The sequence below is a fragment of the Cricetulus griseus genome, chromosome 6 (genome assembly GCF_003668045.3).
Source record: "Cricetulus griseus strain 17A/GY chromosome 6, alternate assembly CriGri-PICRH-1.0, whole genome shotgun sequence".
Classification (NCBI taxonomy): domain Eukaryota; kingdom Metazoa; phylum Chordata; class Mammalia; order Rodentia; family Cricetidae; genus Cricetulus; species Cricetulus griseus.
The window spans coordinates 27,740,996-27,762,781 of record NC_048599.1 but is presented as its reverse complement, the minus strand read 5'-3'; the positions used below and the strand labels follow the sequence as shown (position 1 = coordinate 27,762,781).

Genomic DNA, 21,786 nt, shown 5'->3' with positions numbered 1-21,786 from the left:
AAATGTCCATCCACCTACTTTGGCTGAGAGGGGGAGGGGAGGGAAGGAGGGAGGAGAGAGAGGGCAGAGGAAGGTAAGAAAGGAAAGGCTTTCAGCGTAAAGGTGTGAACCTTGGAATCTGGGCTAGAGAGGAGGATATGGAACCAGGAGGGACCAATACTTATAAGGAAAAAAAGTAGTTAGTCAGACTAGAGGAGAAGCTCATCAAACAACTAAATTAATGGGAGCTTCTTCACTGGATATCTAGGTGGCGCGACATTGTCTGGGGATGACCCTAACTGGGGGGAGGGGAGGAGGCGGAGATAGTAGCAGTGAGGCTGGAGAAGCTCATGCAACTAGACTAATGGGAGCATCCTCACTACAGATCTGGGAGATAAGGCAGTCTCTGGGGATGACCTATCCGAGGGATGACTTTCCGGCATCACTGAGCTTGGGTTTCAGTGTGTGTCCAGTTAGAAACACCGTAGGTAAAGTGGAGCTCAAAGGCCTGATCCGTCCCGTATTTTGACCAAAGGACCACTGCTTCGCACAACTCAGCGAGGGCGCGGTGCTCTATAACCATCTGCGTGAATGGTGGCCCTGCCCCAGCCTTGTGCGAGAACAGCCGGCGGAGCTGCACACTGCGACCCTGATAAACTCGGGAAACCGGGTGATGACAGGAGGTAAAGCCTTGGTAAGCGAAAGTCTGCGCATAACCTTGGAGCTTGGCAGTGTTCAGCCTCGTGAATTCAGTATTTTATTTTCACAACTATTTCACGGATAATAAAAACAAAAGCAGTAACAAAATGTGGTCCAGCACGCATAACAAAGTTCTCAGAGCCCACCCTCCGCACCTGTGTTTCCATTGTCAAGCCGCATGCGCGCGCCCCAGCCCCGCCCTCACACAGACGCAGGTCACGTGGGGGCGTGGCTGTCTGCGCGCCTGCGCGTCGCAGGCCGACAGAGACCAGCCTGTCCCGGCCGCAGTGGGGTTACACCCGCGGTGGAAGCCGCGTCTCAGGCTCCGCCGCCAGCCGGGGCTCGGGCTGGGGCCCGGGCCCCCGGGGATGGCCCTCCGGCCCTCACAGGGCGACGGCTCCGCGGGCCGCTGGAACTGTGGCTTGGGAAAGGCAGGTACGGAGAGCAGCGGGCTAGGGCGAGGGCCGCGCAGCGGCCGGGGCCTGAGGGGGGCGGCGACGGATGAGGAAGAACCGGGCCTCGCCCTGGCCGCCGCCCGCCACGTCCGCAGAGCCGGCCGCCTTTGCTAGGCTGCTGCCGGAGCTCCGGTCTCCGCTCTGCACTCGTGACCCTAAAACTCCCCTCTGCACGCGCACCCACAAAAACTCGTGCAAAGTCGACACTGTCCAATTCCAGAAACTCCGGTCGGTGAGCTCTTCACGCCACACTCACTCTCTGCTCAGCTACTTTTTGGTCCTTCCTTGGGCCACCTATGTTAGTGTTGTGTTGAGCACAAAGCAGTGATGTTCTCTGTACTCTTTTCCATCTAAACCATTTCTGTGAAATACTGGTTTTGTGTTCTGGAGTACATTTCCCATATGGTGGCTACTTGTTGGTGTGGATTCCCGTACCAGGTTAGCTAATCCAAAGGCCCCTTCCACTTCCGCCCCCTGACAGGTGGTGTGCGTGTTAGAACTGACCCTGTTGTCCCACCCACATGTCTGGATGGTGCTCCTAGAGTCCATGTCTTGTTTCTCCGGACTCATTTTCTGTTAATCCTCTTTTTCTCATCTGATAACTGGCCGCAATTTAGGCTGTCTGTGAGCTACTGTCCTAGGCTCTTTGGTATTTGTAACACCCCTTGCTTGTGTCTGTGTGACATCTGTGTCTTTATGGCATAATAGCCAGTGTCCCTGTGGCATGGTTCATGTGACCTGTTGCAGTGCACCTATGTCTTGGTTGCAAAACTTCGGGCCCTCCAGCTTGTCTGGATGGAAAGGGAATTCAAAGGATCTTTCTTAGTTTAGATTGGTTTTAAATATATCGGTTACCAAATTAGTAATTGTTGTAAGAAAAGTGGAGTTCGAGAAAGAAGACGTGGCAGGGTTCAAGCAGAGGGGTTTTTATTAGGGAAAGGGATCATAAAAAGGGAAAAGGGGAGGGGAGAGACTGGCCTCTGGGGACAAGAATGGGGGGGGTGCAGAGGGAGAGGGGAGGAGGGGAGGTGGGCAGGGCCCTTTTAAAGGGAACATAGTGAATGTGCACAGGTGGTGCTTTTAGTGGCTGCAGCTGAGAGCATATCCTGTCAGAACCCCAAGGACAGGCCAGTCCAGATGCCTGAATATTAACACTAATGCCTTTTAGAGCTCATGGCCAGATTGGTGTGCTCGGTTTTTCTCCATCCAGTAAAGTGCTCTTTCTTTGAAGAGGGCAGGACGTGCTGGAAACTGGACCAAGAACTCTGAGCTACATGGCTAGGGCCCTTTCACAGTTACTTTCAGACAGGATCTTGATACTTGACCTTTGAACTTACCATCTCCCTGCTTCAATTTATCCCTAAGTTAGTACTTAATGAATTTCTTCTAGTTTGATTACATTTTATAGAGATGATTTAGTACTATCAAAGAAAAAGGACATTTGGTTTATTTTCTTTTAACAGGACTTTTACCATGAATATAAGATTTTCATGGTCCACTGTCTTTCTTATACAGACATGATGCTCAAACATATTTTCCCTTTTCCTTTTTTATTTTGTTAGCGGGGTAGGTTTTTCAAGACAGGGTCTCACTGTGTAGCTCTGGCTGTTCTAGAACTCACTCTGTAGACCAGGCTGGTCTCCAATTCAAGAGACCAGGCTGCCCAGCTATTTATTTATTTTTAATGTTTCTTTGAGGTCAGGTCTCATGGGTTCCACGCTGGTCTTGAACTCACTTTGTAGCAGAGGATAGCCTTGTCTGTATCTTCTCCCTCTACCTCCGTGGTGTTAGGTACAGGCATCAACTACCACACATTAGTGCTGTTATTTTTCTAGTCTGTGTTGTTCAGTATATGTGCTGTGGAACCCAGCACAATGGTAACATTTTTGTTTGGTTAGATTTGAAAAACAGGGTCTCAATATGTAGCCTTGACTGGCCTGAAGCTCCTTATGTAGACCAGACTGTCCTCAAAAAAGCTTTACAGTCTTTAAGCAGAAGTTAGATTGGATTTTAAAATACTAATATTTCCCCAAACCAGAATAATATTCCTATAAAATGTTAGCACTGCCTAGGCATAGTAGTCCACACCTTTAATCCCAGCACACAGAAGGCAGAGGTAGGCAGGTCTCTATGAGTTTGAGGCCAGCCTAATCTACATAGAGAGTTCTAGGCCAGCCAAGCTACAGAGACCCTGACTCAAAAATAAAATGAAATGAGTAGAGGCTAGGGCTATCGCTCAGCAGGTGATTACTTGCCTACAGTATGTGAGGTTCATGGTTCATTCTCCAGTACCAGGAAGGGAGAAGAAAAAAAGATCTTCTGCTTTGGTGGCCCTTATTAAAATAAGCATGTTAGGGTGAGGGGTTTAGCTCAGTATTAGCACATACTTATCTGAAGCTCTAGGCTTCAGCCCCAGTGCCATGAAAAACATCATTGGAGAGCAGGCCAAAGTAGTGCCATTATCATTTCTTTCTCTTTTGTTGAATCAATTACTTTTCAGGCGTCTAGGGTTTATTTATAGGAGTTTTAATATTTTGTAAAAGACCTAGGGCAATCATTTTATTTCATCATGATGATGATAGCCAAGTCCTCTTCCACAAAGGAATTTGGAAGCTCTCAGCTTAGGAGTATATGATACACCACTCCCCTAAGTGAAGCATAAATAAATTGTTAGTTGACTTTACCTTAAAATAAAGCAGATAGCAGACGTGCATTTTAATCTTCCTCTGATTAAAGAAGGGGTAACTATGACTTTTCTCTTTGTAAGATAAATAGGATGTTTGTGATAATTGTTCATTGGTGACCCTGATGCTCTACTCTGTAGGCTGGCCGTTGGCCTCACTGTGCAGTTTATACACCACTAGCTCACTTGAGTTCTCTGAGGTGTTTTCTCTTTCCATATTACAATGATATGCTACACATTAGACTCAGGGAAGTATGTGTAGGGGTGACATATGTAAGAATGACTTCTCATCTGCCAGTAAGCTATAAACTCTTGACTACTGAGTACATGTTGAGGTCAGAGGGCAGCTCCCATGAGTCAGTTCTCCTACCACCTTGTGAGATCTGGGGATAGAACTTGGGTCATCTGGCTCGTATGCAAGCACCTTTTCCCACTGAGCTATCTCACTGGTTCTGCCAACCTTTCCTACTGGGGGGTTAAGGTTAAGGAAGACAGTATCCAAGTGGCCAGACAGTACTCCAAATCCACATTTGAGTGCCCTCCTCAGGGAACCCAGAGTTGTGAGGAAAGTCAGAAAATCTGCAGTGAACCACACAATAGTGTAGAAAAAAATAATGCTGCTTACAATGGGGCAGTTTTTTTCCAGATGAGCAAAAACTAAGTAAGCTCAATAATTTATTCTATGCACATGAACTTTTTGAGTTCCACATAGTCAAAAATCAAGGGTTAACCAGGTTCAGTGTGCACATCTTTAATCCCAGCACTCAGAAGGCAGAGGCAGTCAGAACTCTGAGTTCCAGGCCAGTCTGGTCTACAGAGCAAGTTCCAGAACATCCAGGACTACAAAGAGAGACCCTGTCTTTAAAAAAAAAAAAAAAAAAAAAACCTGCAAACATCAGGGAGAATTAAGTATTGGAGCTGTGGTTTGGTCCAGAATTAGTTAACTCATGGCTGTGTCTTTGTCTAGATCTCATGGGAATCCAGAAGATTACAAACTATGTTCTTTCCGTATTACTGAATAGCTTGCTGGGAATGGGCAGAAACAAGGTTTTTCCATACTCTTGGTGAAAGGTCAACAAAAGTTGGAAGTGACTTTGGTACTGCCTCCTGAATGCTCTTCCTGTGGTGTGTGGAATGTGCAAGGGTACTTACTGTCAAAGTTTACATGGAGCTTATACTCACTGTTGGAAACTAATTCAGTTCTTGCCCAGTTTCCTGCTCAGAGGGCACAGCATGTGTAGCTCCCATGGTAGGTGGGATACTTGTGAAATATGCCTAAGCCCTGAGTTCATCCCCAGCACTGCAAGAAAAAAATTAGAAAACAACAACAAAAATAATTGCTTAGCCTTCTTGATCCTCTTGGAAAGCATACAACCTTGTCTTTGAAGGATGTAGCCCTGCAAGGAAAGCCCAGACTGCCTGCTGAAAGAATCCCAGAGTTTTGGCTCCCCCACTCCAGTCGGAACTTCCTTCTGTTCTCTCCCTGTGCCTGTTTCTTGGCCACGGTGTTTGCTTATATGACATGTCTTTGCTCACATACTTTCCTCTGCCAGGAATGCTTTGCCTTTGACGCAGTCTTCTATGTGGCAGTTTTCAGGGGGTTTCAGAATCAATTCCTGGGAAAGCCTTTCCTCATTAGCTTAGAAATACTCTATCCTCTGTCATCCTTCAGGGTTCTCAAATACCTTGTGTAATAATTGTGTCCCTTCTGCTGTGAGCTTCTCAGGAGCTGTAAAGGAGCTGTTGTTCATCTTTCCCCTCAGTGCTTCATATAACCCACTAAATGATGAGCCTCCTAGTAAATGGGAGCCATGGAGGGAGGCACAGCAAGGAAAGAGCTTGACATAGCTCAGAAACATTTGACTGAGGCCCTTTCCTGAGAGAGGAGCCTGATTTTTTTTTATTTCTAGATAAAGGAGCCATTTAATGTAACACCATCCTGGACCAGTCTTGAGACTGTGAATTTACAATGAATTCACCAGTGTGAGAAGTTCTGCTCAGAGGCTGGACTTACACCAGGAACATCTCAGACACTGGCCACTCTCTCATGTCACTAGGCACAATAACAACAGTCTAGCAAGAGAACAGGTTTACCTGGGGCAGAAATCACTGTTATCTCCTGTCTGACCTCAAGTTGCATGTGACTCCAAAGCTCAGTTTGTGTGGTTCATATGTCATAGCTCATACAGGTAGGTCACCAGGACTCTTAACAACTCCAGTTTGTGTTAATAATATCACCTTTATCATGAACACAATTGTAGACTGTTGTCTAGAATAGGACATTATTGAGGTCATCTATTCAGTACCTCTTCCAGAATCTAAAATACTGTGTGATATTGTCACTTAAGTCTAACCTACCTACCTTCTGGTGGCGTCCACCTTACATTAACCCTAATGGCTAATATCTGTTCTATAGATGTGTGTATGCATGTGTAGGTTGACCTGACGTATTGCAGTCTCTTTGCATTCTTGGCCTTACTATCTACATACAGGTTTTCTTGACAGTTATAGTGTACTGCCTTATGACATTTGGTGCTTTTGTGTTGAAATTCTTGTACTTTTTATTTTCTCAATGGTGCAGGTAACCTAAAAATCTAACAACCGTGTCACCCACAGTTCATAAAAGTAGATGTTCCACTTGAAAAGCAAGAGGCTTTGTACTATTGAAATGGGAGAACTAAGATAGCAGTCTTAGATACTTATCCCTGCTTTCTAAACTAATTTTTGAGGCAGAGGCAGGCAGATCTCTGTTACTTCAAGGCCAGCCTGGTCCTATAAAGTGATTCCAGGATAGCCAGGGCTTTACAGAGAAACGCTGTCTTGAACCCCACCCTCCCCTCCACCAGATAAAAACTCATTTTTGTTTTGTTTTGTTTTGTTTTTTGAAATAGAATCTTATAGCCCAGGCTGGCCTTGAACATGATATGTAGAAGAAAGAGGCTGACTTTGAACTTGGAATACTTCTGAGTCTACCTCCTCAGTGCTGGGAATAAAGGCATACTCCATTGTGCCTAGCTTCTAAAAGAATATTTCAACTGGCTGTAAATAAGACACATATGAATGTGAGGTGCTTTGTGGCTGGGATGTAGATCAGTTGGCAGGGTGCTAGGAAGCCCTGGGTTCATTCCCCTGCACTGCATAAAGTCAGGCATGGCAGCACTGGCTCCCGTTGCAGCACTTGGGAGGCAGAGGCAGGAGAGGAGGATCAGAAGTTCCTGGTTATTCTTGGCTACATGGAGAGCAAAAGACGGGGGCTAGAAAAATTGCACAGGAGTTAAGAGCACTTACTACTCATGCAGAGGGCCTGGATTCAATTCCCAACATACATGTGGCTGCTCACAACCATCCTTAACAACAGTTGAGGGAATCCAAAACTTTCTTTTTCTGACTACACTGGCCCCAGGCTTTGATGAGGTGCTCACACAGACATGCAGGCAAAACACAAATATACAGAGAAAAAATAGTAACATACTACTTTCTGATTGCCAAAGATGAGCGTGACTTTAAATTTTTATTTTATATGAATGAGTGTTTATCTTCATGTATGTGTATCTGGTGCCTGCAGAGGCCAGAAGAGGCTGTTGGATCCCCAGGAACTGGAATTACAGGTAGTCGTGAGCTGCCTGATATGGGTACTAGGAACTGAGTCGGGCCCTCTGAAATGCATTGTACACTCTTAACTGCTGAGCCATCGCTCCAGCCCTGAATGTGGCTTTTGGGAAACTGTTGACTTTCATACAATGTCCCAGCTTCTTGAACCCACACTCCTTTGACATTTGGCTTTCAAAAACGTCTCCCTCTGATTCTAGTGTTTTACTGGTTCTGTTAGCCTGTGGCTAGAAGCTTGCATTTGTTTTATTAAAATGTACAGTTAATTTTTTTTTTCAGTGCTAGGGGTTGAATCCAGGACCTCTAGTATGCTAGGCAGGTCCTCTACCACTGTACTCCCCAACTCAAGAAAAACACTTGTATTAAATTGCTTCTGTTCTATGAAGTTTGAACAGGAAAACAAGACAGCAGCTGCTAGATCCACTGGTACTTCCTAAAACTCTAATTCTTTGTTACTTACATGGGGTATGGCCATAGTGTTTTCCACGTTGTGTGACAAATGTGTGGGTTGTGTAGGGAGCAAGCATGAGGAAGGTCGTGATTCACCTCAAACCAAGTTAGGCGATGGGGACTCTAAAGCAGAAAACGGCACATTCTGGGCGTGTGCTCCATCCTCTGCATGCACACTATTTATCTGTTTGTTTTCCTAGACTTTAATGCCAAAAGGAAAAAGAAGGTGGCGGAAATACACCAGGCCCTGAACAGTGATCCCACCGACGTGGCTGCCCTTCGACGAATGGCGATCAGTGAGGGAGGGCTCCTGACTGATGAGATCAGGTGCCAGGTGTGGCCCAAGCTCCTCAATGTCAACACCTGTGAGCCACCGCCTGTGTCAAGTAAGGGAGCAAAAGCCTGGGGTGGGGAGTTTCAACTAGGGATTCAAATGTTGTCTGAATAGAGGAGTTTATTAAAAATGCCTATCTTAGGGGTCTAGAAGATGGCTCACCAGTTAAGAACACTTGTTGCTTTTGCAGAGAACCTGGGTTCAGTTCCCAGCACAAATATAGTGGCTCACAACCTTCTGTAACTTCAGTTCCAAGAGACTTGATGTCCCCTTCTGGCCTCTGGGGCACTACAGGAATGCTAAGATTCCTTGGAGTTCCAGTATTCTTTAATTCTGCTAGAGGCTGTTACTTAACTGATCTGTAAATGAAGGAGTCCCAAGAAAGCACTTGAGAACAAGTACTATAGACCGTGCCTGCCCTGCCACCTCTGTGTGCTGGGTGTTCTGGGACTTTTCTCGTTCATTTGGCAAATCTTGGTGCTCTGGTGTGTGCCACATACTGGGCATGATTTAAATGACTTGTGCTGAAAAGTTTGATGATGTGGTGCCAAATGGATGCTGGGTTGCCACTTGTTACAGATGTTACAGATGTCTGAAGCTGTGTCTGTGTGTCTGTGTGTGTGTGTGTGTGTGTGTGTGTGTGTGTCTTGCAAAGGCTTCTCTAGTAGGTTTCTGTGTGCATTGTGAGGGAAATATATGTATATATCTGTAAACCGTCTCTCTAGCTCAGTCAGTAAGAGCATTTGCCTAGCATTCACAAAGTTCAATCCTATCACTGTATAAAACTAGTTGTGCTGGCACATGCCTGTAAGAATCAAGAGTTCAAAGTCACACTTTTAATCTCAGCACGCAAGAGACAGAGACAGGTGAATTTGAGGCTATCCAGGGCCACACAGTAATCCTGTCTCAAAACAGAGCAAAACAAAAAACCCAATTAAAAAAAAAGAGAAAGAGAGCTCAAGGTCAGGACTGGAGAGATGGCTCAGTGGTTAAGAGCCATGGCTGTTAACACTGCCAGGTGATTCAGGCTTGATTCTCAGCACTCACATAGCAGCTAACAACTGTCTTTAACGCCAGTTCCAGGGGATCTAACACCCTCTTCTGGCCTTCTTGGGCATTGCTTTTATGCAGTGTACAGACATATGTAAAGGCAAAACACCTATGTACTTAAAAATAAATCCTGTTTGTTTGTTTTGTGGGTCAGGGTTTCACTGTGTAGCCTTGGCTGTCTTGGAATTCTGTAGACCAGGCTGGTCCTGAATTCACAGAGACCCATTTGCCTTTGCCACTTGAGTACTGAGATTAAAGGCATGTATCACCATCACCCAGCCAAACACACATACACACACACACACACACACACACACACACACACACACACACACACACACACACACACACACTCACACTCTTTTAAAGTTCAGCGTGATGTTTGAGTATGCAGTTGGTTGTTAGCATTCCAGTTTCACTCCAGAGCCATTTCCATGCCCATGTCGTCAGATGCTCAAGACTCTGTATGTAGAGTTGAATGCTAAGCACATACTGTGCCACATTCCTGATACTAGTCAGTCCTCATGGTAACCTGAGAGGTGCATATGGGCAGGAACAGCCTCACTTTACAGATGTGGACAGTTCCTTGTGAGGACAATGGCAGTCCACAGTAGCCTAGACCTCTTGACCTTTCTGCCCCCTCCCATCCTTCCTCATATTGCCTGGGACAGTCTTTTTTCCCTCCTCCGTGTTCATCAGACTTACACGAAACAGCTGTGTTTAGAACTAGAGATTATTTGTCAAATGTGTCTTTACTGGTTATTTTGTTTTTAGTGGCAGTGGGCATCAAATCCAGGGCCTTCCGTGTGCTAGGCAAGCACTCTACCATTAAGCTGTGTCCTTGGCCTCCTCCCTTTTAGTATTCCACATCCATTTTTTGTTTTTCATTCTTTTTAGATTTTTATTTTGGATGGGGTCTTGCTGGGTAGTCTAGGTTGACTTCAAACCTGAGGCAATCCTTCTGCCACAGTCTCCCAGAGTCGGGGATTACAAGTGTGAGCCAGCTGGAGAGATGGCTCAGCGGTTAAGAGCACTGACTTCTCTTCCAGAGGACCCAGGTTCAATTACCAGCAACCACATGGCAGTTCACAACTGTCTGTAGCTCCAGTTCCAGGGAATCCTACACCCTCATGCAGACACCAATGCAGACAAAACACCAATGCACACAAACAACAAAACAAAACAAAAACCCAAGTGTGAGCCAGCACTATACCTGACTGAGTAGCTGGGATTTCACCTGTGTCTGATGCTTAAGATCAGGTGTTATATCTTAAGTCATGTCCTTTTGAGAAAAAGGCTGCTCTGTGTGTCCTTTAGGTCCCAACTATCATTCTAGAAAGTAGTTTCTGTTGCTGTTTGCTTGCTTTGTGGTGCGGGGTCTAAAGCTTGCTAGGTTAGCTCTCTACCACTGAACTATACTGAAAGCCCCAGAAGAACCGACTCCTTATCTGGCTTCCCAGATCTCTCTGCAATAATACAACGTTGTTCTTTCTCTGATAGGGAAGGATCTTCGACAGTTGAGCAAGGATTACCAGCAAGTACTGCTGGATGTCAGGCGGTCTCTTCGGCGCTTCCCTCCTGGTGAGCACATTACCTAACTTGCCACATCTGGAGTGAGGCTTTCTGGCCCTTTGCATTTATCTTCTTGTGTTGATGCTTGCCAGGGTTGAGGTGTTTCCTTCCCAGAAACCTGACACACACATGCAGAACCCTGCTGTCAGGAACTTGAGTGGGTGCCCTCACTGTGGATTACTTGTGACCCAGAGGTGGCGAGTAAGAGAAGTAGCTCTTGCATCCTTGTCTTCCCTTATGCCCTGGAGAAGCTTAGTAGCTCTTGCATCCTTGTCTTCCCTTATGCCCTAGAGAAGCTTAGTAGCTCTTGCATCCTTGTCTTCCCTTATGCCCTGGAGAAGCTTTGTAGGGATTGGCACTAGGGCAAGGGGTCTGGCTTGAGAGAGCAGGTTGGTTTGGAATTATACTCTAATGGGAACTATTAATATCTTCATTTGGTGAGTGTTACCTCACATGTGTGGTTCCTGGGTCCCTTGTGATGGAGGGAGCCTTTCCTTGCATGTTCATAGAGTATGTTCCTGAAATTGCCGCTTGCTTTCCAAGACAAGAAAATGACTATACTTTGTATTTTCATAACAGAGGGAACTATGCAGCAAACCTCATCTGCATAATCTAGCTTTCTTCCCATGTAACTTTACCTTGACTTTGGAAGAGATGGGTGCCCCTAACTCTTTTGCCACACTTAACTGAAGCAAGCTCTGGTTGGGACACACGCATTACAGGCCTTCTGCCCTACTTGGCTCTTTTCTTCCTGGAAGGCTCATGAGGCTCCCACAGGCTGATAGCCAGTCAGCATGGTTATGATAAAACATCTCCTTTGTCCCAGTCCTCTTTTTCCTACCCTGCTGGTCCAGTTGAGGCAACATAGGGCAGGCGCCTCCCTATTTTCCTTTGTATCCTTTACTCATTGTTTTTATGCCGCCCATCTGTGGTGATCTTCTTGCATTTTAAACCCTTTCCATTCATGTCTTTTGAACTAGCCTGACCATTCATAAGCCAGAAATTCAATCAGGCTATAGTTTTTGCTCTCACTGCTTTCATGGTTTCACTTTGTTCTTGGTTTTCTTTGTCTTCTTCATTTATCTTTACAGTGCACCTCTTTTGAGAAGATGGAATTAATATGTTCCTACCCTGAACCTTTATTGTTCAGTTTAATGTGGGCCCTTACCTTGCTGTTTTCACTCACAAATCCTGTTTGTAACTGAAAGCTAAGCTATGAGTATAAGAAAGCTATGTGTGGTGACATTCTTCTAAAATATTTCATGAGATCCTCCACTTGATATCCTCCACTTCCCCTAAGTGATGACCTCAGTTATTTTCATTTACAACTCATTCTTGGAACTCAAAATTCTTATCATTGCCCGTGGGCTCTCACAGACACCAGGAAGTTCAGCCTTCCAGCTTACACTGACTGCTGTGCACCATCCTTGTGGAAACCTTTGTGGCAGGCCACCCACCCTCTCCTGTCGGTTTTCCACAGGGCCACATGTGCACATCAGGCACTGTGCAGCTCCTGGGTGCATTCCTTTATTTTTTATGAAGCTTTTTCAGACTGGCTAAGGCAGGACTCTGCTGAGCAGCAAAGATTACCTGCTTCTCAGTGACCATTTTCTGCAGTTCATACAATAATAAAAGTTGGAGTTTTCTGGGTTGATTTTTTTTTTTTTTTTTTTTTTTTTTTTTTTTTTTTTTAGTAGAGAAATTGGAACAGATTGTGACAGCCTTCCAAACCAACTGCAGCTTTTTGGTTTCTTTGGTGCTGTGGTTTTTAACTCCCTTGTAACAAAGTCTTGAGGTTCAAGGTCATTTTCAGATCCCAGGGTGCCAGCCTTTTTGACTTTGCTTGGCCTGATCTTGGTACATGGACTGATGATGGCCTTGTCCTCTTTGAGCTTTGACCATAGGAAGAATAGGTTCATAATTCTTTGTCAAAATAAATGCACCAAAGAACCACACAGTCATGGCTTACTGGCCCTGTACTCTAGGGGTGCCTTGATCTGGTGCCTCTGCTTCCAGCTGCAGCTTAGAACATTGGCTTTGGCTTAGAGAAGAATACAACAGTTTTAATGTTCATGTAATTCCTTACATAATTTCATTCCAAGAAGTAGGGCAAAGAAGAGTCCCTAGATACTGCCGATCTTATAGTCACATGTTATCACATTAATTGCCTGTTCCTTTCTTTTGATACATACACACATAATTTTGTTTCTGAACCATTTAAGTGTAAGCAGCCATCATAATTCCTTTTTGTTCAAAATATCTAATCCACAGAATAGTTCATCTTTCACCATTTATTTTTATCCCAAAAGAAGTGCAGATTTCATGGATTTGCTGCTCGAGTCCTCTTTTGAGCCTCCTTTAATGTCAACAATTCCTCTGTGTGCATGGCAGGCCAGTTACTCTGTCACTTTCTGCTTATTTTGCTCTATCTGGTGTTTTCTCATGAGGTTCAAGGTCAAGTCTATGACATTGGTAACAGGAGATCCACTGAAATGCAGAGCTCATGGCACTATGGCATCTTAGAGGCATGTGCACGCTTTCCCCATGATTAGCCATGTAAGGTTTTAGTTAGGTGATTTTGCCAGGCCACCTATTGTTGACTTTTCCTGTGTCAGGTGCCATCAGCAATATGTAGATTTTTCAAGCAATTGCTAACTTGTTTGCAATTCATTGTCTGTTACTGGACACTTTCTTTGAAAATCATTGCTGGCCTAATCTGTCACTAGGCCCCTTGCCAATTTAGATGCATCTCCTCTCCCCAGGCATGCCAGATGAGCAGAGAGAAGGGCTTCAGGAAGAACTAATCGACATTATCCTCCTCATCTTGGATCGCAACCCTCAGCTCCACTACTACCAGGGCTACCATGACATCGTGGTCACCTTTCTGCTGGTGGTGGGCGAGAGGCTGGCAACATCCTTGGTAGAAAAATTATCTACCCATCACCTCAGGTACCTGTGCATCTGGTTTCATGCAAGGATGGATGCCACTCCCCCAGCCTCCTTAGGATAGTCAGGTGTCTGAATAGTTTGAGCCCACTCCAGTCACCGTCCCTAACCTGAATATTGGACCTGACCAAGTACATTGACTGGATTTTCTTCCCATAGGGATTTCATGGATCCCACAATGGACAATACCAAGCACATTCTAAATTATCTGATGCCCATCATTGACCAAGTGAACCCAGAACTCCATGACTTCATGCAGAGGTGAGTCTATATTTGTGTGTGTACTAGACACACATGACAGCCCAGCACCATGCTCTTTTGGCTTTTTGTTTCTTCACAAATATAACTTAGTTGCATTATCATATTAATGGTTAGTGTTAAATTCTTCAAACTTCTTTCTGTCCACTAGAGGTCTGAATAATTCAGGCCTGTCCACAGTCTTGGAGAACTTACTGGGATACTGTGCTTTTGGGTTGTGTAGGGATGACAGCTCATAGCTTGAGAAGCTTGTATCTGGTGTCATAAATTCTTAGAAGAGTAAGGCAAAAGCTACCTATGGGGCCACATGCCTGTAGTGCAGTGCTAGGAAGGTAGAGACAGAAGGATCAGAGAGTTCAAGGCCAGGGACTAAAGAGCCGGTTCCATGGTTAAGAGTCCTTGTTGCTCTTGAAGAGGACCACAGTTCAGTTCCCAGCACCCATGTTAGATGGCTCATAACTTCCTGTAACTCCAGCTCCAGGGAATCCAACCTTCTGGCTTCCATAGGCAGCTACACACACATGTACATTGTAACACACAGACACATACAAACACATATAAGTAAAATTTTATTTTTACTGAAGTATTTATTTCTTTGTGTAGCCTTGGCTGTCTTTGTAAACCAGGCTGGCCTCAAACTCATAGAAATCCTCCTGCCTCTGAGTGTGGGATTAAAGGCATGTGCCACTACCACCCAGCTTTATTATTTCTTGAGACAGTGTCTTACTCTGTAGTCTTAACCAGCTTGGAACCCATTATGTAGACCAGGCTGGCCTAGAACACATATAATGATCCTCTGCTTCCTAAGTGCTGGAATTAAAGGCATGTGCCACCATACCCAGTGGTAGAAATAAATCTTTACAAAACAATACAAAGAACCTTGGCTATGTAATGAGTTTGAAGCCAGTCTGAGAAACTCGAAAACATATATATATATATATATATATATATATATATATATATATATATATATATTTTTTTTTTTTTTTTTTTTTTTTTTTAAGGAAGCCAGGTGGTGGTAGTGCACACAAGTAACACAGGCAGGGCAGATCTCTGAGTTCGAGGCCAACCTGGTCTACACAGTGATTTCCAAGCCAGTCAAAGCTACATAATGATATGCTGTCTCAAAAAAATAAAAATAAAGTAAAAACATAAAACAGAAGGGCCTGGAGAAATGGCTCAGAGAAATGGCTACTGCTGTTTTACAGGGCCCAGGTTCAGTTCACAGTACCCATATCAGGTGGCTCACAACTGTTTTTTTGTTTGTTTTGTTTTTTGAGATAGGGTTTCTCTGTAACAGCCCTGGCTATCCTGGAATTTGCTTTGTAGACCAGGCTAGCCTTGAAGTCACAGAGATCTGCTTGCCTCTGCCTCCCGAGTGCTGGGATTAAAGGTGTGTGCCTCCATACCTTTAATAAATCTTTCTTTAAGATTTACTTTAATTAGCCGGGCGTTGGTGGCGCACGCCTTTAATCCCAGCACTCGGGAGGCAGGTGGATCTCTGTGAGTTCGAGGCCAACCTGATCTCCAGAGCGAGTGCCAGGATAGGCTCCAAAGCTACACAGAGAAACCCTGTCTCGAAAAACTAAAAGGAAAAAAAAAAAAGATTTACTTTAATGTATACATGTGCTTTGCCTGCGTGTATATAAGTGCATTGCCTTCATTGCCTGGTACTCAAGGAGGTCAGAAAAAGAGCACTGGATCTGCTGGAACTGGGTTCACAGGTGGCTCTGAATGGACAGTTGTGAGTTGCTTAATGTTTCTGCTGGCAACTGAGCCTGGATCCTCTGCAAGAGGCAGCAAGTACTCCTAACTGCTGTGCCATCTCTCTAGCCCCACAAATGTGTTTTGGGGTTCTCTTTTCTTTCTTTGTTTCTTTGCTTCTTTCTTTCTTTCTTTCTTTCTTTCTTTCTTTCTTTCTTTCTTTCTTTCTAAGACATGGTCTCACTGTTTAGCTAGGGCTGTCCTAGAACTCACTATGTAGATCACGCTGGCCTTGAACTCATACGAGAGATCCTCCTGCCTGCCTCTGCCTCCTGTTTGCCACCATGTCTGACTGACAGTTGGGTTTTTTAAGCCTGAGAATATATGCCTGTGTCATCAGGAAACCACAGTGTAGTTCTCTGAGAGCAGCTGCTCCTTGTTCTGAGGTGGAGGTTTGTTGCACATTAGAACACCCAGGGAGGTGAGGCAGCTGTCACATGCTGTCTGTTTTTCTGGTCCTGAGGAGTGAAGCCAGAAGAACCCTTTGCATGCTAGGCAAGCACTCTACCAATGAGCTCCTTCCCCAGCCATCCTTGTACTTTGTGGGATTTTTTTTGTTTTTGTTTTTGTTTTTTTTCTTGCTTTTGTTTTTAGAGACAGGGTTTCTCTGTGTGGCCCTTACTGTCCTGGAACTTGCTCTGTAGACCAGGCTGGCTTCAAACTCACAGAGATCCACCTGCCTCTTCTCCCTACCCTCAGTGCTGGAATTAAATGTGTGTACCACCATGTTGTGCAATTAAGATTTTGTGGGGATTTTTTCCAAGATTTTATTTAATGTTATGTGCATTGGATATTGTCTACATTCATGTCTGTGTAAAGGTGTCAGATCCTTGGAGCTGGAGTTACAGACAGTTGTGAGCTGCCACAACTGTGTGCTGGGAATTGAACCAGGTCCTCTGGAAGAGCAGCCAGTGTTCTTAACCACTGGACCATCTCTCTAGCCCCAACATGTTGTGTTTTTTAAGAAGACGCTAATATGGTGACTAACGCCTTTAATCCAAGCTTGGGTTGGGGGTGGGGTGTGACACACAGGTGTATCTCTTGAGTTTGAGGCCTGCCAGGTCTACAGAGCTCCTTCCAGGACAGCCAGGGCTCCACAGAGAAACCTTGTTTCAGACAAACAGATAAAATATGAGAGACAGAGAGAGGAAGAAGAAAACGATGCTGAGTTCCTAGGTGGCATAATTTTTCAAGAAGTGTATTTTCCATATACATCTTCCTCATCAGTTCTTGAGAAGAGAAAGGAAGGATGAGCTGACAGGGCTCCTAACATCTGGATTTCCTTTGCTCCTAGTGCTGAGGTGGGGACCATCTTTGCCCTCAGCTGGCTTATCACCTGGTTTGGGCACGTCCTGTCAGACTTCAGGCACGTTGTGCGGTTATACGACTTCTTCCTGGCCTGCCACCCACTCATGCCCATTTACTTTGCAGCTGTGGTAGGTACACACTGGGAGGCAGTGACTAGGTTCACTGTTAACCATCCAGCTTGATCAGTGTTCTTGAAGGGGACAGTAGCTCCCCAGCCGGTGACCCACTCCCTAGTCTGAGAAGTGTTAGGAAATGTTGATTAAGCAACTGTTCTCACTTTACAACTCCTGACCCTTCAAAGTACCAGAATGCCATGTGACTGTCAGTGACCCTGCTGACACCTCTTGGAACTTTTTAGCTAACGGACATCATAGTGGGCACAGGTGACAGTTAAGTCTGCCTGCCGGTGCCAGGCTTCCGAAAGGGAGAAGCATGGTATTAGGTTTCAAAAAGGAGTGGCTTGTGGAAGGGTCAGGCTGAGTGGAGTGCCGTGAACATGAGCACTCTTGTCAGGAGGCCACCTAAAGGAAGCAAGATGGCTGTCAGGCTGTTCTGAGGCTCCTCAGAGTCTCCTGTAGCCCTTTTCTTCTTTCTCAGAGATGTCAGTTTGTCTCAAGGCTTAGGGTGACACTTGAGCAGACAGGTGTTCTAGAAGAGGACTTGCTAGAATTGGCGTCTTTCACATTATAGGTAGAGTGGGATATAGCATTTGTCAGACCTTTGGGCTGAGCCCTGTCTGTTACTAAGACTTAGGTCTGTGTGTAAAGAAAGGCAAGTGACCAGGTCCTGTGCTTCTGGTGTCTGATTCAAAGCCTGCCTTTGCCAGATTGTGCTGTACCGGGAGCAGGAAGTCCTGGACTGTGACTGTGACATGGCCTCTGTCCACCACCTGTTGTCTCAGATCCCTCAGGACCTGCCCTATGAGACGCTCATCAGCAGAGCAGGAGACCTCTTTGTTCAGTTCCCCCCTTCTGAACTTGCAAGGGAGGCAGCTGCACAGCAAGAGGCTGAAAGGTGAGGTGGACAAGGTGCTGCTACAGCCAGGGCAATGGAAGCCAGCAGAGGGTGGGTTTGGGAGCCAGGTGTTTACAGAGGTACACTGTAGCAGGTTCTGTGCTACAGGCCAGACAGGTCTTTGTCTAGAAGAGCCTGCTGAGCAGTAGCCTGCTCTGTGGCAGCCCTCTCAGTGTCTTGTGCCCCTCTGTGCCACCTTCTGCTCTCATCCACAGAACGGCAGCCTCTACTTTCAAAGACTTTGAGCTGGCATCAGCCCAGCAGAGGCCAGATATGGTGCTGCGGCAGCGGTTTCGGGGACTTCTGCGGCCTGAGACTCGAACAAAAGATGTCCTGACCAAACCAAGGACCAACCGCTTTGTGAAACTGGCAGTGATGGGGCTAACGGTGGCACTTGGAGCAGCAGCACTAGCAGTGGTGAAGAGTGCCCTGGAGTGGGCCCCTAAGTTCCAGCTGCAGCTGTTCCCCTGAACTCAGCCCCAGGAGCCACTTCCGTACCCAGTGCACCAAGCTCTCCCCATTCCCAGAAAGGCACTAGAGGGTGGGATTGCTGTCATTAAAGGGTTCCTGTCAGGGGTGTTCTGTTCTGCCACCCTTGGCAGCTTGTCTTTTGGCTTTGTGGCTAATGGCAACACTGCCTGACACTGGGTTTAGTGGACCTGAGTGCTCTGTGCTCCTCAACTGCTGCAAGTGGCTGTGGTGCCCCTGGCTACCCAATTCACTGCCTAGAAGAAAGTTGGGCCCGAAGATGCCCTCCTTACCGCACCACGTGTCCTGCATCTCCTAGACAAAGCAGGCAGGAGCTGCCAACAAAGTCTAGCCTTGGGATGAAAGCGAGGGGAGAGGACTGTAGCTTGGGGGCCAGTTGGTTAGAGACAGGCATGAGCTGGGTTCTAGTTAAATTTTATGATCCCAGCCTAGAGATCACTTGCAGAGGAATGTTAACCCCCCTGAACGGTGTTGCCTGTGTCTCCCTATTTCTCTACAAGCCACATGACATTACCTATAAAGACATTTTTAATACTATTTTTATGATTGTATACTACACCAAACATAGCGAGTATTCTCACTTAAGAAAAATGACTTATATATGTATGCAGGTGTCCACAGAGGCCAGAAGTGGACTTGAGATTTCATGGAGCCTGGTGTGGGTGCTGGTATCTGAGTGCTGGTCCTCTACTAAAGCTCAAGCAGGAAGTGCTCTCAACTGTTGAGCCATCTCTCCGGCCTCCTCACTCACACAGTTCCTTCATGGAGAAGCTATCAGTGATGAGCTTATATTGGCCTGACATTTGTTTCCTTTTTTGGAGGGGAATAGAACCCAGGGCCTTGTACATGTGAGGCAAGTGTTCTACCACTGAGTAGTACCAAACTTTTTAGTAGTTTTTATTTTTGAGACAGGGTCTATTTAAGTTACCCAGGCTAGCCTTGAACTTTTGATCCTCCTGCCTCAGCTCCCGATTATCTGGGAGGACAGGGTTGCACCTGAGATATATTCCCTGCTCAGTTTAGCCAAAGTTGCTTTGTGAACAGCCCCACGCCCCAGTGTCGCCCCCATCTCACTTTCTGATTTCCCACTCATCACCCACTTGGCCTGTGTATTGATCTCCTCAGCTGCTGGTCTCAGGCTGGGAATGTCCTTGGAAACTTGCCAGCATGTAGACAGGTTTTGGCAGGAATCCCATACCACCAGCCTCGCTTACCCCTGGGCTCCTCCAGGAGGGCACATGGGATCCATGGGATCACTCGGTCTTCCTAGGATGGCTTTGTTAAAAGCAAGGCCAGGTTTGTTTTGAAGAGACTCTGGCTTGAAAACAAAAGTGCCTTTTGCTGCTCTAAAGAGTGTATAGTAGGAAGCATCTGCATGCCTCCATCTCCTGATCATTCCTGGGCACTCTTCTCCAGTCATACCATGTCCAGACCCAGTGTGTCCCTGTGCCCGCCGCATGCCGTGGACACTCTGTGTGCTGGGCAGCCACAAGCCAGAGCACATAGAAGGTGTCCAGGCTGAATCACACAAAGCACTTTAACCAAATCAAGCTGGAGTGGTTAAGTCATTCTCCACACAGGAGCCCTGCCTAGAGTGAGTGATTCACAGGGATTAGTTCAGGACAAAGGAGGATTTTCCAGGATCCAGAGTGATAAGGTGACAAATACTGTTTAGTCTCCCACAGGAGCTTGTCATCTGTACCTCTAGCAAGCATACTTGAAGAGCTGTAGGAAGTGTGCTGGCTGAGGGGAGGGGCATGGGCCCAGGGTCCAAGCCACAATTCTGCATCCAAACAAGCAGGTGGCACTGGCTTGTGCTGAGCTGAAGAGTGGTGTGTGCCCATACCAGGACTCCCCTGCTACTAAGAAGCGTTGTCAATTTACCTTCAGGTACTTACTTAACTCTGTAAAGATATGTGTAGATGTTTTGTACAGAGCCCTGTATGAAATAAACACCCTTATGTGGTTCCTAATCACTTGTCCTTGTACCTCTACTGCTGCCTGGAAATGGACCTGGTCTCAGGTACCCACCAAACTCTACCCTGGGCCCAGCTGGGGCCTGTAGACTAGACTTGTCAGCCTTGACTGGCAGCACACAGCCTTATCCAGTTTTGTTTCACATACAGATGTAATCAGTTAAGGGCGAAAGTCCTGGTTCTAGCAGCCAGCAAAGGCTAGGCAAGCCACTTCCCTATCTTGATACCCAACTTAGACAAGAGAAGCAGTTTAATTAGCACACAGAACAAAGGTCCAGTGACCTCAAGTCATCTCTGGGCACTGATGTGAGAAAGAATTGGGAACAGAAGTCACGTAATGCACAGTTCTGTTGAGGGTGTGACTTGGCACTAACTCAAGTCCAGGGCAGGCTGAGCTGTCCCACTACTACCTGAAAGGTCAGTGCCACCTCCTCAGTGGTGACTTCTGTAAGGTGCAGCCTCCTGTTTGTGGACAGTGCTCTCATCTGGGAGGGGACATGCCTTCAGTGCTTTGCTTAGGACATGTTTATGACAAGGGCCTCTCGGTATGAGCTAGGTTAGGTGGGCAGACACTCAGTAGCATGCCCAAGCAGAGGCAAGCAGGAGACTGATCCAAAATCAAGGCTGAGACTCCAGGCTTCCATTCTTCCTTTAATCCCTTTGTGAGCATGAGTAAGGATTTTTAGCAAAAGTGTTTCGATTTTTTTTTTTTAAAGATTTTGTTTTCAATTATGTGTACATATGATTGCAGGTGTCCTCAGAAGTTGGAAGTTACCAGCCAGAGTTACAGTAATTGTAAGCCACCTGACACAGGTGCTGGAGACTGAACTTGGGTACTCTTGGAAGAGCAGTACATGCTCTACATGTTTTCTAAGTACCAGTCATACAGGAAGTGTGGCCTTCATACTGCAGCTGCTGTGGCACCATCACCTCAGAAGGGACTGGATGGGTCACAGAGTGGAGGGAAAGTACCAGAACAGCAAGGCCTTACCTCTTGCCTGACTGTTAAAGCAGAATGGACCACCTCCCTGATCAGTTGCAGCAGTTCCTGAAACTGCTCTGCTCCTTACCTGATGTGCCCAGATGTGCCAAGCCTTTCCTCCAGTCTCTAGATGCTGCCGTGGCCTCCCATCCCAGCAGCCATCCCTCCAGCCTTCAAGCCCTTCTCTGTAAATTTCATCAGTCTGCACTAATACTGGC

General features: G+C 46.1%; 1 protein-coding gene across 2 annotated transcripts; it reads left to right on the top strand.

The window, feature by feature from the left end:
* Positions 1 to 934: 934 nt before the first annotated feature.
* On the top strand, positions 935 to 20,583 carry Tbc1d20 (TBC1 domain family member 20). Of its 2 annotated transcripts, XM_027421515.2 has the most exons (8): positions 935 to 1,113; positions 8,076 to 8,261; positions 10,760 to 10,840; positions 13,594 to 13,780; positions 13,937 to 14,038; positions 17,094 to 17,235; positions 17,934 to 18,121; positions 18,337 to 20,583. In XM_027421515.2, the coding sequence occupies exons 1-8, from the start codon at positions 1,047 to 1,049 to the stop codon at positions 18,590 to 18,592; spliced, it is 1,209 nt and encodes a 402-aa protein (XP_027277316.1). In that variant the 5' UTR covers positions 935 to 1,046; the 3' UTR covers positions 18,593 to 20,583. The 2 variants fall into 2 exon arrangements, with proteins under 2 accessions (XP_027277316.1, XP_027277317.1); XM_027421516.2 differs by lacking the exon at positions 10,760 to 10,840.
* The last annotated feature ends 1,203 nt before the right edge of the window (positions 20,584 to 21,786 follow it).